At 44.6% G+C, this 16,252-nt stretch overlaps 1 protein-coding gene across 1 annotated transcript; it reads left to right on the top strand.

Moving 5' to 3' along the window:
* The first annotated feature begins 1,607 nt into the window (after nucleotides 1–1,607).
* On the top strand, nucleotides 1,608–15,860 carry CFAP36 (cilia and flagella associated protein 36). Its single transcript, XM_061461660.1, has 10 exons — nucleotides 1,608–1,774; nucleotides 5,995–6,059; nucleotides 6,689–6,790; nucleotides 7,650–7,764; nucleotides 8,698–8,785; nucleotides 9,661–9,712; nucleotides 12,574–12,700; nucleotides 13,532–13,701; nucleotides 14,111–14,266; nucleotides 15,213–15,860. The coding sequence occupies exons 1-10, from the start codon at nucleotides 1,657–1,659 to the stop codon at nucleotides 15,297–15,299; spliced, it is 1,080 nt and encodes a 359-aa protein (XP_061317644.1). The 5' UTR covers nucleotides 1,608–1,656; the 3' UTR covers nucleotides 15,300–15,860.
* The last annotated feature ends 392 nt before the right edge of the window (nucleotides 15,861–16,252 follow it).

Here is a 16,252-nt window from a genome sequence, read left to right as displayed (position 1 = left end):
CGCAGAGGCAAGCATGTTGTTAGCAGAAGCAAGAGAAGCCAGAGGTTTTGGGCATGTCCTATAGTACAGCTGCGTGCACTGATATGTAAGCATGTGATGCAAAGAACAAAACTAATTCTGGCATTATCACCTCTTTATTGCAATTAATCTCACTATCGATAGTGACTACAGAAATTAGGAGAGCCTTCAGCTTTCAGCTCTCTTCTGCTCAGTGAGGTACATGCTGTGAGTTCTGGTATGAGGCACAAACACGCTGTGTCTGGAAATACACACTGCCTTTTTGAGAAGTCACATCCAAATGTCAGATGCTCTTTGGCTCCCAAGCACGTGTGTCTGTGATGGGCTTTTACCTACTTCATTCAAAGAAGAAACATATAAAACTCCAGGATTTTCTGGTCTGAGCCCTGGCCGGTGCCTTTCCAAGTTTCCCAATTTCATTTCATGGTGGGCGTTTGCCCATATGAGGGTGCATGCGAGAGGTGAACATACTTCACACTTATGTAAGCTTGAATTAGTGATTAAGTTACGTGAACAATCAAATCTGAGGTAGCTGTTCTCCAAGCAATACCTTCCTACTACCAATAGCTGCAGACCACAGCGCTGGCTGTTGAAATGGAAGCACTGATGGTGTGAATGGAGTTAGTGACCTTTGAGGGCAGCATCGCTCTAAAATGATGAAGTCAAGCACGGCTGCTCAGCATTTCTCTGCAGCGAGGACAGCACAAAGTCATAACCACCGAGATGAAAAGAAATCAGTGTACACCCAGCCCTGGGTCTTTCTGCGCGTTGAAATCTCATTAATGACTATGAGGGGTTTTATTGAGCAAGAGCAAGAGTGGAGCCTGGTGTCATCAACTGCAGCGATCACGGTACCGCTGGTTCCTTTCCTGCATTAAAGACCTCGAACAAGGGCAGAGTTAGAAAGGGATGAATGGATTTCAAGGAGTTTTGGTTGTTATGGGTTGTTTTGTTTTTACTTGCCAGCAACACACACACACAAAAATAAGGAGGGAAATGAATTTAAACGTTCGAAAGCCAACACATTTAAACATTAGGGAAACCTTTTCAGTCTTCCAGCAGCGCAACAAGACAAGGACGGAGATTACATTAATTTTAGTGGATAAAAGGAACGCATCCACAAATACCAGCCCTAAGAAAGAACACCTAAATGATTCAGTTTTAAAGTCAGCGTTCTTACACATCGCCTTGTAAATGATTTCCTAAGCCTGACACCTCAGGGTGTTAGTTACGAGTTGTGCCGAGGTATCCGTGTCCCCAAGAGGGCCACGTTCAGCCCAGGCGTCTGGAACGGGCGCAGCGGGTACAGCAGCTGCGGAGGCACAGAGGAGCTGCCGGTCGCACGCTCCATGCGCCACAAAGCGCGGACGAACGGGAGTTCTCGGTTCCGGGATCACCCTTCACATCCCTGCGGCGCTAACCGCCTGCCCCGCGCCGCAGCTCCGCTCTAACTCCCGGTACCCGGACCTCCACGGCGAGCATCCCCACCCGGTCGCAGCGGGCGCCGCGGCCCTGCACACCTCTACCCCGCCTCCCCGTTACGCTCCCGCGGCCGCCATCCGCGCTCCGCCCCGCCCCGTGACGCCGGTTGCTGGAGAGCCGGGCGGGCGCTCCAACCGCGGCGGACCCGGCCCGGCTATGGCGGCCGAGGAAGAGGAGGGCGACTTGGAGTGGGTGGTGGACACCATCGCCGGGTTCCTGCGGGGGCCCGCCTGGTCCATCCCCATCCTGGAGTTCATGGAGCAGAAGTGCGACGGTGAGCAGCGGGGAGCGGCCTCGGTGCGGGCGCACGGGGGGTGACTCTCCCCGCGGGTTTGTGCGGGCACCGGGCGCTTGGCACGGCCGGTCCGTGTCCGTGGCGCCCCTCGGGAGCATCCCCGCTGCAGGATCGTCGGGTTTTGCTTAGCCACAGCCTGCGCTTTGGGACCGGTTTTGGGGGGGGGAATGGGGGGGTGATCCGGGAAGGTCGGTGACCCCCCGCAAGCCTTTAGTCAGGCTATGGCAATTTGCGCTCGTTAGCTCGTACAGGGGATTATGACATGAGCTTATAGTGTGGCACCCGAGCGGGTCCTGCGCTCTGCTGTGTAATACCCTGGTGTGCTAGAAAGGGGGTAGAGGCCTTTAATGCTTTCCCATAGCTGAATGTTTTCCCCAGGAAGCTGGACAGCACGATTAAAATCACTGGTCAGTGGGACAGAAGGTAGGAGGCAGTTAAATTCCTGCAGCTGGCAGTTAAGAGATGAGAAACCATAAGTTAATACCTCTCAAAAAATGATAGCACTGAAAAGCCAGTGGCTACCGGTTGTGTTTTGTAGGTCATCCTAGGCATCAGCTTAGCTCAGAAGCAACTCCAGTTGAACTTGCTTTTCTTCCTCAAGAAGGACCTGAGGGAATCACGGGATAAGCTGGGGAATGGCCTGGGTAGTACAGACAGCGAGAGGGGGACTGGAGCAGACCTATTGCTCCGTGAGAGGGTGCCTGAGGAGACGGGTATAGGTCTCAAACACATGTTTGAGAACACGGTACGGTAGCCCGTGATCTTGCCCACACATGAGAAGTATTAAAGCATGTTGCCATAGACTAATTTAGGATCATTTTCTATGGCTACTGTGAGTAAACCTGTCCCTTCAGTATCACCCGACAGGACGTAGGACTCCTAGCAATTTTAACTTTAAAATACAGATGTCATGAAATGAAGGCTTTCGTTTATTTCATTTCATTATTGCTAGGGACTTACCAATGGTTCTTACTATTAACATATTGTACCTGCTTGGGCATACTCCTTCCTCCCCTTCGTCTTGCTGTGGGCTCCGGAGCAGCTTCCGTAATGGTTGTTCAGGGGGGGCACTGTCTTCTCTTGTACAGTTGTTCTTGTTAGGGCCCATTAAGAGGTTTTATTTCATATTCAGTGAAATAGACACAGCTCTGATTCAGACCAGCCTCTAAACAAGTAGCTTCTCAGTTACCCTGAACCAGTTCTACCCTTTCCAAGCAAGATCATCATCACATCATAGAATCAACCAGGGTGGAAAAGACCCTTGGATCATCAAGTCCGACTGTTACCTGAGGACTGCCGAGACCACCACTAAACCCTGTCACCCAGGGCCTCATGAGTGAATAGCTTTCCCTTGTATACTGGGAAAAGAGAAGGGTGAAGCTGCTGGACTCTTTACAGTGAAGAAGACAGAGTGAAATCTAGACTAGAAGTTTCTCTTGAGAAGTGCTTGAGCACCGTGACGCACTTTGGTTATCATGCAGAAGTTCCAGTTTAGGGATCGAGGGAATCGATTGTCCCTCTCTGGAGCAATGATCTCTCTTTAGAAGGTTGAGGGGCGTTTACTGGCAGGAAGAAGATTTGGGGAACCTCTGTAAATTTCCACTTAGTGTGGGTCAGGCTTGTGCAGTGGCCAATGCCCCGTGTTGCTTTCTACCTGGAGGAACAAAGGAGAGAAATCCCTTGAATAAATGATCTTCCAAGGTATCACTTGTGCTACAGATGGGCATTGGGCAACTTTTTTAGCAAAAAAAGCTAAAGAAGTGTTAAGTGCAATGCTAGGGTTGATAAGAGGCACAGCTAAAGACATTTGAAATTTCAGTGGCAGATACCTGTGCTGCTTGCTTTTCCTTTCTATAAATGTACGGTGCTGATCCCATTGCTGTATTTTGTCAGGAAAGAATTCCTTTCGTTCTCCAAGCATTTAGTCTTTGGGCTGAGCAAGCAAATGAGCAACATTTTATAAGACGGCAGTAATTTGTGATTCCTCAAAAATACCATGCGAGTGGTGGCAGTTGGTGCGTGAGGCATTTACCTTGGCACTACAGTTACTTAGGCCAGGGCTTTGCTACGACTCGGAAATGAGTGTAATGGATTTGTATCTGCTGATAGCTTGCTTTTTCTCCCTGGCTTGATTAATCTCCTTTTATGTGGCTGTAAAATTGAAGTGAAATCCGTGGGTAACGTACTTAAGGCAAGAGGGCTTTTCAGTTTTATTCACGTGTTCCAAGGTGTTAAACGAAACATCATTTGGACATAGGTACACTTGAGAATAGCTCTGAGCACCAGAAGATAAAGACAAAGGAATAAGCAGATATTGCTGGGGACTGGGGGAGAAAGATGAGAGTTCCCTCAGGTTTGCTTACCTTGTCTGCGACAAGGAGAATGAGACTTAACACTCATCCTGTTTGAGGGGTCCTGGCAAAGATTTCCAGCTTCAGCAGGAAAATGAGGAGCTTGTCTCCCAGGATATCCAGGTCCCCTGGCTGACCTCAATCCAGTGCTGCTTCAGGCATTTGTTCCCCTCAGGTGATCGAAGACTGTTCCAGAACCTTAAAGGAAATGATGATTACTTGGTTTAGGAGCTATGGCTCAAGACAATCCAAGGTCTCCAGTCAAAGTACTCCTTAATGCCACTTAACTCAGAGGAGATGCTGACTGCAGCTTGCTTTACTTGGAACTTAACTTCATCCCCTTTTAGTTCAGAGCCTGAGAACAGAGAGCAGTTTGTGCAGGCTTTCCAGCCTGCTTTCCCCGTTGTCCTGTAGCTGTGGAAGGAGGAGGAGGACTCGGAAGCATCCCTTTGGCAGTGTGAGGTTAGCTGTTGGTGTGGACACTGGCTGCGGAGTAACATCCCTGTGTCACCCCTTCTTTAGGTGCCCAGGGTGGGGAGGAACAGCAGGAGGTAAAAGGGAACAGTGAAACTAAGACAAAGGTTGGGGACTGGAAGAGCTGTCAGGGAGATCCCCCAGAGGCCAGGAAGAGATGCAGAAGACAATAGAGGCAGTTAAGTGTCTTCACCCTCTTGTTTGGTCATACAACTGAGATTTATAGTGCTTTTCTACCGTTTGAATTTATTCCTAGATATTTTTAAAGCTTTTGTTTTAATCCTGTTCTAAAAAAAAAATAATTCCTTTGGGCAAAACTGAAACCAAAGCAAATGTTGCTTTTCCAGATTATGCCTTTAAAAAGTCACTCAATATGGGTGTGAAAGTTAGACTAATCCTCTGTGCATCAGCACGATCTTCCATCAGAGATGTCGGGTATAGGTGGAGAATAAATCACACTCATTCACATATTTAAGCAGAATTCCCATCCTTAAAACGACTTCAAAGCCAGGACGTGGGAAGTGACTTGTCCAACATATAGTGGCTAATCTTGAAGGGGATTGAGGAAGTCTTATTGCTAAGCCTCTGCTTTAATTGCTGGGTTTGACATTACCTCTGTTCCTGTTGACATGAAAACCCCATGAATTAAAACCTCCCAAACCCTAGTTTTCGGTTTCCCTTCTTTTCTGCTTCTTCCATCTATTCTGCAGTGTAGAGACCATTAGCTTGATACTTCCAGTCAAGAGTTTTTAATACGAACTTATATGAATATGATTAATATGGGCTGTACTCTACAGATGCCCATTTTGTCTGAATCAGGATAGAGATCATTAGAAAATAACCTACCTGCATCAGGTTTTCTCTTTGGGGTTATCTCTTTTCTGCAGACAGGGTCTGATTTCCTGCATCCCTTTCGCTCTTGCTAAATGAATAGCATTTAAAAGAAACTTGGTTTAAGTCATTAATAAATCCTCCATGTAACTATATGGAGAGAGGGAGAAATTTCCTGCTTTATGTCTGTCATCTACCACCTTAGAACAACCTTATGCAAGTTCGCACGGTAGTTATATTAAACCTGATATTAAAAACATATTAAACCTCCCTTTTTAGCATCCAGATCTGCTGAATCCTCAGCTTGCTTAAAAATCTGCTTCTACTCTGAAGATACGTTTTCCTGGGCTGAAATTTAGTGATATTAAATTACCGGGAGTATATGCTTAACCTGAATGTGTGGAAACTATTATTATTATCAGTCATGGCCTGTGTTTTAATATGATCCAATATATAACCTTGTAAAGGTTAATCCTTTAAGGCGTAAGTTAGTCTGTGGTGCATCACTAACTCTAAAATGTGTGTGTGTGTTTTGCCCCCCAGTTTTTGATGATGAAGAAGAAAGCAAGTTGTCTTACACAGAAATCTATCAGGAGTACCAAGCTCTGGTGAGTGTTATTCACTGTGTGGGGTGGGTTTCTAAGAAATCTAATTTAAAACGTTACAAGTAGGATTTAGATGAACTCCTGATGGGGCTATCTTTGTTATTCAGAATTTTGTAGTATTGCCTGTTATAGGTGTCACTCAGAAATCCTTCGAGTCACAGGTGTCATGCTTAAACACAAGATAAATAGAAAAGAAACCAATGCACAGTCATATCTGTTATGCTGTGTAACGTATTTTTCATTAAAATTAACATATCCACTAGCTAAAATACTGTACTTAAAGCTTGGTAATGTCCATCTTAGGGTGGTGAGGCACTGGAATGGGTTGCCCAGGGAGGTTGGGAATGCTCCATCCCTGGCAGTGTTCAAGACCAGGTTGGACGAGGCCTGGGTTTAGTGTGAGGTGTCCCTGCCCATGGCAGGGGGCTTGGACCTAGATGATCTTAAGGTCCTTTCCAACCCTAACTATTCTATGGTTCTGTGATCTTTTCTGTCAAGTTAAAATGCCCAACAACACGATGTCTGACACGTGTAACTTGTGTTTTGTTCGCTAATGAGTCTCATAAATCTTTTGAATTAACTTGCAATAATGGGAGACAAACTGAATTAGTAAGGCTTGTATTTTCTTTCAGGTTGAAAAATTATTAGAAGACTATCTTAAAGAAGTGGGAATTAATGAAGAGAAATTTCAAGAAGCTTTTTCATCTCCTCTTGCAAAGACACATACTTCCCAGGTATTTCCCTTTGTTAAGGAATGTAGAGATTGACTTCTTAGCTTTGTGTTTTCACTAACGTAGCAGGGTGGAGGTGAAACTTTGCAAAGTTTTCTTTTTAAGAGTGTAACTGTACAAAAGATAATGGTTTTAGTTGAACTTTGAAAATAATGACAGCTGTTTGTGTGGCGGACCCCTTCTGAGATTCATCTTCTATGCTTTATATTTTCTAAAGCAAACCTCTTAAGCTTAGGGTGTTTCTGCCACTTTTGTTTGCATATTTGTCAGCATTATGTTAGTCTTCAGTCATTCACAGCAACACACTTAAAAAATAGATCTATTCCGTAAAATAAAAGACGTTTTCCTCTGATTTTATCATAAAACAGTAAAATCTGTCAGAGGAACACTGGCCTTGAGAAGAGAAGACTTGGTTGGGCAGCTCTTCCCCTGCTCAAAGAGACCTTTCAGAATTGCCTCAGGTATTTTGGGCAGAGCAGTGGGAGCTTCTGCTGCCAGTTGAAGCTGGGCTCTGTTGACACACCTCCTCCTCGATGTGTGACCAGCTTCTTCAGAGCACGCATTCCTCACTCCAGCTTTTGCATTTACGCAGGAAGTCACATTGCGGTTGGCAACTTACACTGGAAAGCTCCAGGTTTTGTGCTAATGTTACTGTAGACATATTGAGCTCAAGACATAAACCATCAAATTATTTTCTTGACCATCAGCTCAACCTGTATGGCTGGAAAAACAGCTAGGAGAATTAAATCTAAGTGTTAAAAACATGCTCCACAGAATTTAAACCTTCACGTCATTCCAAGCAGCCTGTCTTGGTTACGGTTTCTCTATGATTTTTAACCCCGGGCATGCTTTCTCCCCGCAGGCCATCCTGCAAACGGTGCTGGCAGCAGAAGATTTTAGACTATTTAAAAAAATGATGGTGCAGAAAAATATTGAAATGCAATTGCAAGCTCTTCGAATCATTAAAGAAAGGAATGGTAAGAAGTGGTGAGCGTGGGGTTTCACTTCCATCTTTTCAGTGTTCTGTTGATGACTCCGTAATCCTTTTGTAACCGAGGATGGAGCACTGGTTCAGCTCCAGTTCAAGTTAATGGAAAACATGCAGCTGATGGTACTGGGGCTGGGATTTCAATACTCAGCCCCTGGCCTGTATTCTCAGTGAGAGCTGTCTATAGTCCTTTTTAAATTAACAGGTTTTTCAGCTCTGTTTGTCTAAATCTCGCTGTGAAACTTGACTTAGTTTGTTGGTACATAATTTTGGTGATAATTTTGGGTGTTAAAGCAATTACATCAGTTCATCAACAGTGGCAATATTGATAATTCGAATTATCAATGATGCTGTACTATCTGCTGTGCCTGCTTTGCAGTTGCATCTGAATAACCCAGAAAGCAGAAGTTATGGCTCCAGCATGCTAATACATGCTTCTAAAGAAGAGGAATTAATTTACACCGAGCTTTGCTGCTCTGCTGATGTTTCTGAAAGGATTTTCATCTACCTGCTCCTTTATTTCATGTCTTCAGTTTTACCATTTTGTTTTGTCTCCTTCCTGCGTGATGATTTTTGAGAATCATTTCTGAATGTCAACTTCCGTGTAACAGCTAAATGTGAAAATGGTTCAGTTGGCCACGGCCCAATTGAGTCTGTGGGGAATGCCATGTCATGGTCAATGCAGGGTATGGCTTATGCTTTACCCTCACATGTCTGAACCTTATGGGTCAGAAACCTTTGCCTTTTTGCTGCTAGCAGTGATGCTCAGGATATAGAGTCTTTTTGGAAGCAGTTACATAGAGGAAGAATTGAATGGGTTTGAGTTTGTTTTCTTTCTGTTCGCTACCTGAAGATGATGCCAAATGGACTACAAAATAACTTTCTTTAGAGAAATGCATAAATTTTGCCATGATTTCTGTAGGTGTCTTGCCTGACTGCTTGACGGAAGGTTCTGATGTATTCAGTGAAATTGAACAAGAAGAAATGAAAATACTGAGGGAGGTTCTAAGGTAAAAAATGAATCAGTTCTACTTTGTCCATTGTTCTACAATAAAAGAAAGGTACGTAGGGCATAACTGCTCCAGCCTCTCCTAGGAAACTGCCTTCAGCTTATAGATGACATGAATGTTCTTGGCAAAGCCCTGCCTAAGAGAACATGAATGGTGCTAGATGGTGGGTGTGATCAGGAGTATTTAAAGACTGAGAGATAACTGCTCCACGGTGATGGTGGATGCATGGAATGATGTGCAGCTTGAAGAGCCCCATCATTTCCATTCTCCCTGAATCTACAAGTAGACTTAGACGTGGGTTAGATGTCTGTGGACCAGAGGAGCACACTGGCTGTAACCCATTCAGGGAACACACTACACATCAAAGCCTTGGGAAGACAAAGTGTGCTTTTTCAGTAGGCCTTTTTCCTTTCCTTCTTAGCTGTGTTCAATGACTGTTGCTGTGATCCAAGAAGATGTGTGAGGACTGATACACTTCTACAGATACTCCTCCACTCCCAGTTCACATATATATAAACATAGACAAATAATAGCAGATTAATACATTCACATATTAAATCATGCTGTTTTCCCTCTGTATTCAGAAAATACTTCCCTTCTTGACTTTAACGGAGCAAATGAAACAAGCCCTGGAAATTCTTGCACAATTGTTTTTGCACAGCCAATGACAGACTGAGGATGGTGGGTTCTGTACGGTTATCATAAGTATTTCTATTAAGAGTGCATCTGAATTTAAGTCATGGAAGTATTTTGTATACGAACAATTATTCTATAATGGTTCTGATAGTCCTCAAATATTTAAGCAGTGCTAAATTTACCTAAAAGTCAGTAACAATGGAGAAGTTTTGAGCATTTACTTGTATTTTGTGCTACAGAAAATCTAAGGAAGAATATGAACTAGAGCAAGAAAGAAAGAGGACTGAAGAAGTGAGTATCTTACCTTTCCAGATGAGTTACGTTGATGATTAAGGAATACTCTGATCTTCTGTCCTGGGTGTCAGCTGCATCACTTTAAGGCCGTGTGTACCATCCTAAGCAAACAAAGGGGCTGTCAGGAGGGTCTGCCTGATACTGCTCTTGGAAAGGTCTGTTATTTATGTTTTTCTTGATGGTAGCATTGACACCATCAGCCATTTGGTGCAGTTCATGTGAAAGCATACTCCCACTCCAGTATCGGAGTTCCAAAATCCTGCTAACGGATGTCAACCTTTCAGATCCAGAGAACATCTGAATTACTAATATTGTCAAGATCAAAGAGGCTTCAAAGTATAAGCTCCTTAGAGATTACAGCATTCATAATCCTTCAGGAATTTTAAGGATCACTTCATAGACAGTGAAGTTATTCATTAAGTCTGCACAATACTGCCAGAACCTCATCACCAGGAGCCAGAAATCCTCTCCAAATTAGACCCTCACCTGGTCTCAGTCAGAGTAAACTCTATAGAAAGGTGAATTCAGAAAACTGAATGTAAACAGGGATGGGCTCAATTGGCAATTGCTCAGCAACAAACTGAAACTGAAATTGGTTTTTACAAGGGCCTGTAGGGACAGGCCAAGGGGAATGGCTTGAACCTGCCCGAGGGGAGACTGAGCTGAGCTCTTAGGCAGAAGCTCTTCCCTGTGAGGGTGCTGAGGCGCTGGCACAGGGTGCCCAGAGAAGCTGTGGCTGCCCCATCCCTGGCAGTGTTCAAGGCCAGGTTGGACACAGGGGCTTGGAGCAAGCTGCTCTAGTGGAAGGGGTCCCTGCCCTGGCAGGGGTTGGGGATGGGCTTTAAGGTCCCTTCCAACACAAAACCAGGATGGGATTCTATGAAATCAACTGCAGTGGAATAGTGGCAATAAACGTCCCTTTCCCTGGGAGGACATACACACATAGCTGGAACTGGGGGCTGTTTCAGAAGAGAGCAGAATCACCCTGCTAGTCTTTTCTGCCATTAGGAAATGGAGCATAATACATTTTGAAAGAGAAAACACTTCCTTAAACCTCAACTGACAAAGGAAAGCACCTGCAGACCAAATGCAGCTGCTTTGTTGTTGACATCGTGCTGCTAATCCTACTCCCCGGTTCAAACCCGTGGTAGCGATGCTATTGAAAGCAAGCCCTGAACACTTGTGATATTCTACCAAATTAAATCCCTGCCCCAGTGTCTGACACTGTAGAAGAGTGGTGAGAAAACTCTTCCTTCCCATATTGCAATGACAGTCCAGGAAACGAGTCACCTCTTCGACTGGATTTCTTACAAAACTACTGGGAAAGTCAAACTTTAGGAACTGAAGTTGTATTAAAATGCAGGCTTACCCAAATCTGCATAGACCAGCCAAGAATATCAATGTTCTTGATAAAAAGGCCCAGTCAAGTTTACCTTGATAGTTACTCTTCAATAATATGGTTTTGTTAGAGAATGTCTTAATACAACATAATTCAATCTTGGATGGATGCTGGAGGGTTTTGACATGAATTAGATGGTTGAGGAACAGTGTAGACATTTCCAGGGCAAATCCCAGTTGTCTTTACTATTTTGAGACGTGGGTTGTGTTGTCCAGGTGTTACTCAATGGAGTCAGAGATTACCCAGACCTGTTGTTCCCATTCAGCTGAGGATCTCTCTGTTTCTGTGGAAACTTCGCTGTGTGGTCCTGCTTCTCCTATTGCACTGTATTTTTCTGGTGGACAACAGAGGTTTGCTAAGTTGGCAAAAAAAGCCCAACTCCAAATTATCTCTTTGGGAAACAACAGTCTACCCAATATCCCAAACTCCCATTGTTGTTTAGGGAACAGGTTTTGAACTAAACCACAAAATAGTGACTGTAAGGCAGTAAGAACCGTCCTGTTAGTAAACCAAAATAGGCAGTTTGCTTTTGTTCACTTTGACAATGCAGCATGTATGTAAACAACAGTGTTTTATCTACACCTGGGTCGGAGCAATCCCAGGCACAGCTACAGGTTGGGCAGAGGAGATTCAGAGCAGCCCAAGGAGAAGGACTTGGGGGTGTTGGATGATGAGAAAATGAACATGAGCCGGCTTCAGTGTGCGCTCGCAGCCCAGAAAGCAACCGTATCCTGGGCTGCATCCAAAGGAGCGTGACCAGCAGGGTGAAGGAGGTGATCCTGCCCCTCTGCTCTGCTCTCGTGAGACCTCACCTGGAGCTTTGTGTGCAGTTCTGGTGTCCTCAACATAAGAAGGACATGGAACTGTTGGAACAAGTCCAGAGGAGGCCACGAGGATGCTCAGGGGCTGGAGCACCTCCTGTATGGAGACAGGCTGAGAAAGTTGGGGCTGTTCAGCCTGGAGAAGAGAAGCTGCGTGGAGACCTCAGAGCAGCTTCCAGTGTCTGAAGGGGGCCTACAGGGATGCTGGGGAGGGACTCTTCATCAGGGACTGGAGTGACAGGACAAGGGGTAACGGGTTCAAACTGAAACAGGGGAAGTTTAGATTGGATATAAGGAGGAAATTCTTTCCTGTGAGGTTGGTGAGGCACTGGAATGGGTTGCCCAGGGAGGTTGTGAATGCTCCATCCCTGGCAGTGTTCAAGGCCAGGTTGAACAAAGCCTTGGGTGATATGGTTTAGTGTGAGGTGTCCCTGCCCATGGCAGGTGGGTTGGAACTGGATGACCTCAAGGTCCTTTCCAACCCTAACTATCCTGTCTTATTCTAATCTATTCTGTTCTATTCTATTCCATTCCATTCTATCTCAGAGTTCTCTTGGGAGCTTTCTTTGTGTTGACAGCTGGACTGTAGTGCCAGGAAATGGAATGCTTGGTTTTGCCTGTTTCTCCTTTAATTTAAGGCACGTGATAGAACGAAGTCACCAGCTGTTACCTGCAGTGTTCCAGGAGATTCGAGGGAAGCTGTTAAATCCAAGGAAGCCAGCGAGGGAGCTCACAATCCTGAAGAAATTCCAAGACCTCGATTAGGTAATCTGGCAAGGTGCAATGCTGAGTGTGCAATGTGATACTGCTTTTGAGTTGTGGAAGACTCCACGCATATAAAGGTTTGAAGAACCTGGCTGGATAGGCTGTGAGGAAAGCATCCTAGCTTTGAAGTCCACCCTGCTTTGAGCAGGATATTTGCAGTGGGAGACCTGCAGAAATGCCTCCAACCAGAGTCGTTTTATTACTCAGTGATGTTCTAAGTCATCTCCAACTGGAGGAAGCTTCTCTGGGCACCCTGTGCCAGCGCCTCAGCACCCTCACAGGGAAGAGCTTCTGCCTAAGAGCTCATCTCAGTCTCCCCTGTTCTGGCAGGTTAAAGCCATTCCCCTTGGCCTGTCCCTACAGGCCCTTGTCCAAAGTCTCTCTTTTTAGGGGCCTACAATTTCTCCCCTTTTTATTACTAGCTTTCAAAAATCAGATACTGTATTTGCACTCTGAGAAAGATTAAATAATGCTTTATACCGTAAGTACCTCTACTGCAATGAATTATAAATTGTCAAATGCCTGGAACGTTATTTCATATTCAGTGTTCCAATAGGCACTGGCACAGGGTGCCCAGAGAAGCTGTGGCTGCCCCATCCCTGGCAGTGTTCAAGGCCAGGTTAAGACCCAGGGGCTCTAGCGGAAGGGGTCCCTGCCAGTGGCAGGGGTTGGAGCTGGATGAGCTTTAAGGTCCCTTCCAACCCAAACCATTCCATGATTCTATAAATGTGATTTTCATGTTTTGAAGTCTTTGGGTTTTGAAGAGGCATCTCCCTGGTGGAAGAAACACAATTTCTTTATCTATTCCTATTCTTTCCCATTGCTACTTAGAGGAATCTCAGAAACCCGTGAAGGAAGACTTAAAACCCGTCCGCCCGTCACCCAAAGGAGCAGAAAGCTCACCTCAGCCATGTGGCACCAAAGGGAAAGGCGACAGTAAGAAAAGGTCAGCTGGAAAGTGTCCCGAAAATGCAGCACAAAAAGCTGGGATGAAAGGACCTGTAAGTTCAAAACAAAGAAGGAAAAACCCCAAACTCAGAACTAGAACACAAAAAGACAGGATTACATTTTGAATATATATTGAAGACAGTATTACATTTAATTATATATTTTCTGTTCTTTTAATCAGGTGGTTTTAGTTTGGGTTTGTTTTTAACACAGAGTGCAAACACTATTTTCTGGTTTAATTTGCATGACATTCGGATCATCGTTCTAGTTTTAGAATAGAACCCAGTACTCAGCATTTGTCCTGTGATCATTTCTTAGTAGACAGCTCTGGCTTCAAACCTCAACTTGGATTTTTTTCTTTCACCTAGTGATTTTGGAGGCAAATAGGATGTAAATGCTTTTATCTGACAGAACATGCACTCCAAAAAGTGATTTCAAACTCTATTTAAAAACCAATTGCAGGATTCCTCAGAGGTTGAAAAGCAGGAGCTGAAGCAACGCGAGGACTACCTGAAGAAAAAACGAGACATGCTGATGGCTACAAAGAAAGAGTCAAGAAACAACGTACTGTTACCAGCAGACACTGCACAGAAAGAAGAGGAATCACCTCCTAAAGAGGTGAACATTCAAACAGTTGTATTGTACCTGGCAGCATTTTCAAGTTACTACCTTTGAAGCAGCTTACAGGCTAGAAGTTTCAGTGATTAAGTCAGCATTACCCTGCTTCAGTATCATCAAATCCTCAGGGGTAATTATATTTATGGACAGCTTAAATGCTGGTTTTCTCCTTGTTTGTTCATTTGAGAGTTTTGTGCCAGTTCCAAATGAAGAAATCCTTGTTTTCTACCATCAACCACTGCAATAGAAGCCCCATACCATTTAGAAAGACAAAGCACTCTGAAAGATGGATACTGCTGTCACCTACCCATTTGCCTCCAATAGAAATAAACCCAAGTCTGTGTGAGAGTTGGAGGCATAGGACAGGGTGAAAACAGAATCCTATGACAGGATAAACCCCTACCAGTACAGAGGTCGTCTTCAGAGGAAAAACAATAACAGAACTGGTTTTTGTTCCCCAATGTTGTGGTCAGTACAACTTAATGCATTTACCACATCAGGCCTGATGTACATCTGTACGAAAAGAAATGCCTGAAAACTCTCCACACAAATGAGGAAACTAGTAGACCTTAAACCTTACACAAATCAATGTGATAACTGCAGAGCATGTACTTAAAACCTTGTGTTGCCTCAGGTGTTTCTCAGAGTTGCTGAGCATTTTATCACTCTCAGAACATGCCAAAGTTGGTGGGGAACTCCCCTCACAACTAAGCAGCACCAGTTCAAGCTGAGGTTAGTCCTTTCAAGAAGAGCGGTACAGTGCAGTGGAAAAGAGGCAGAAGGATGCACAGAGCCAGTTCCCCACATCCTGGGATCCACTTCACAAAACACGGGATAAGAACACGGTTTAACATCACTCTGGAGAGCCCGTGAGGCAGCCTCAGGTTTGCCACCGACAGCACTTGCCCTGTGGTTCACTGCAGTGTTTGTTCACTTTGCTTTTTAGGAGATGTCCGAAGAGAAACAGAAGTTGCTCCAGAAGAGGAAGATGCTGGCAGAAAAGCTAAAGGAAGAAGTTATCAATAAGCGGTAATTTTAAGCAGCTCGTGGCAGACCCCAAGAACACCAGTATGTTTTTAGAGTAAGTTACAGACCCAGCAACTGAATGGAGTTGCTTTTCAGTATTGCACTTAGTTTTCTAGAACTTGCAGACAGGCAACTCAGTACTTTGTATGTATTTAAAATGACACTGAAATACACTAAAAGCACTTCTTTTCCACAATGCTGGAAACTCACTTTCACTGGAACACGTTCAGCCGTTCAGTATCACTGCAACACACAGATCAGTTTCTAAACTACTGGCCTCAGACTTCGGTATTCCATAGAGCAAAAGCGGATCCCGAGATCTGTTCAAGTAATTCCTACAGGAACAGCTCTGAGTTAGGAACGTTTCATTTCTAAAATGATAGAACCTGGTTCCTTTTATTCGCATCTAGAACCATAGAATGGTTTGCCTTGGAAAGGACCTTAAAGATCATCCAGTTCTTCCCCTGCAGTGGGCAGGAACGCCTCACACTAGACCAAATCACCCAAGGCTCTGTCCAAAACTGTTTTTCATCTGCACGATGTAATAAAGTCCCATTTAACAAGGAAATGCAACTACAACCATCTTATTCTTAATGAAGGTAACACTTGGAGTCCAGGCATTTACATAGAAACTCAGGATTCCATTGGCTTAGGTATTTTGGGGGCAGTTTACCAGTCTTTAGTTCTAATTTTGCTATAAATGCAACTAATTGCTTTAGTTGCACGGCTCAGGAAGGTTTCAAAGTGGAAATCTTTTCAAGTTAACTCTTTACTGGTTTGGCATTGACAGGCTTGGGACAATACCCTTTGCACAATGTCACAGAATCACAGACTGGTTTGGGTTGGAAAGGACCTTAAGATCATCCAGTTCCAACTCTCTGGCACGAGCAGGGACACCCTCCACTAGACCAGGCTGCTCAAGGCCATGTCGAACCGCATCATTGCATAGTTGGCTGCAAC

This window comes from Pezoporus flaviventris, unplaced genomic scaffold (assembly GCF_033815535.1).
Source record: "Pezoporus flaviventris isolate CSIRO_AGI_PZ_B2104156 unplaced genomic scaffold, CSIRO_AGI_Pfla_v1 ptg000031l, whole genome shotgun sequence".
NCBI lineage: Eukaryota > Metazoa > Chordata > Aves > Psittaciformes > Psittacidae > Pezoporus > Pezoporus flaviventris.
Note: the sequence above shows the minus strand (reverse complement) of the source record. Positions and strands in the feature narration are given on the sequence as shown.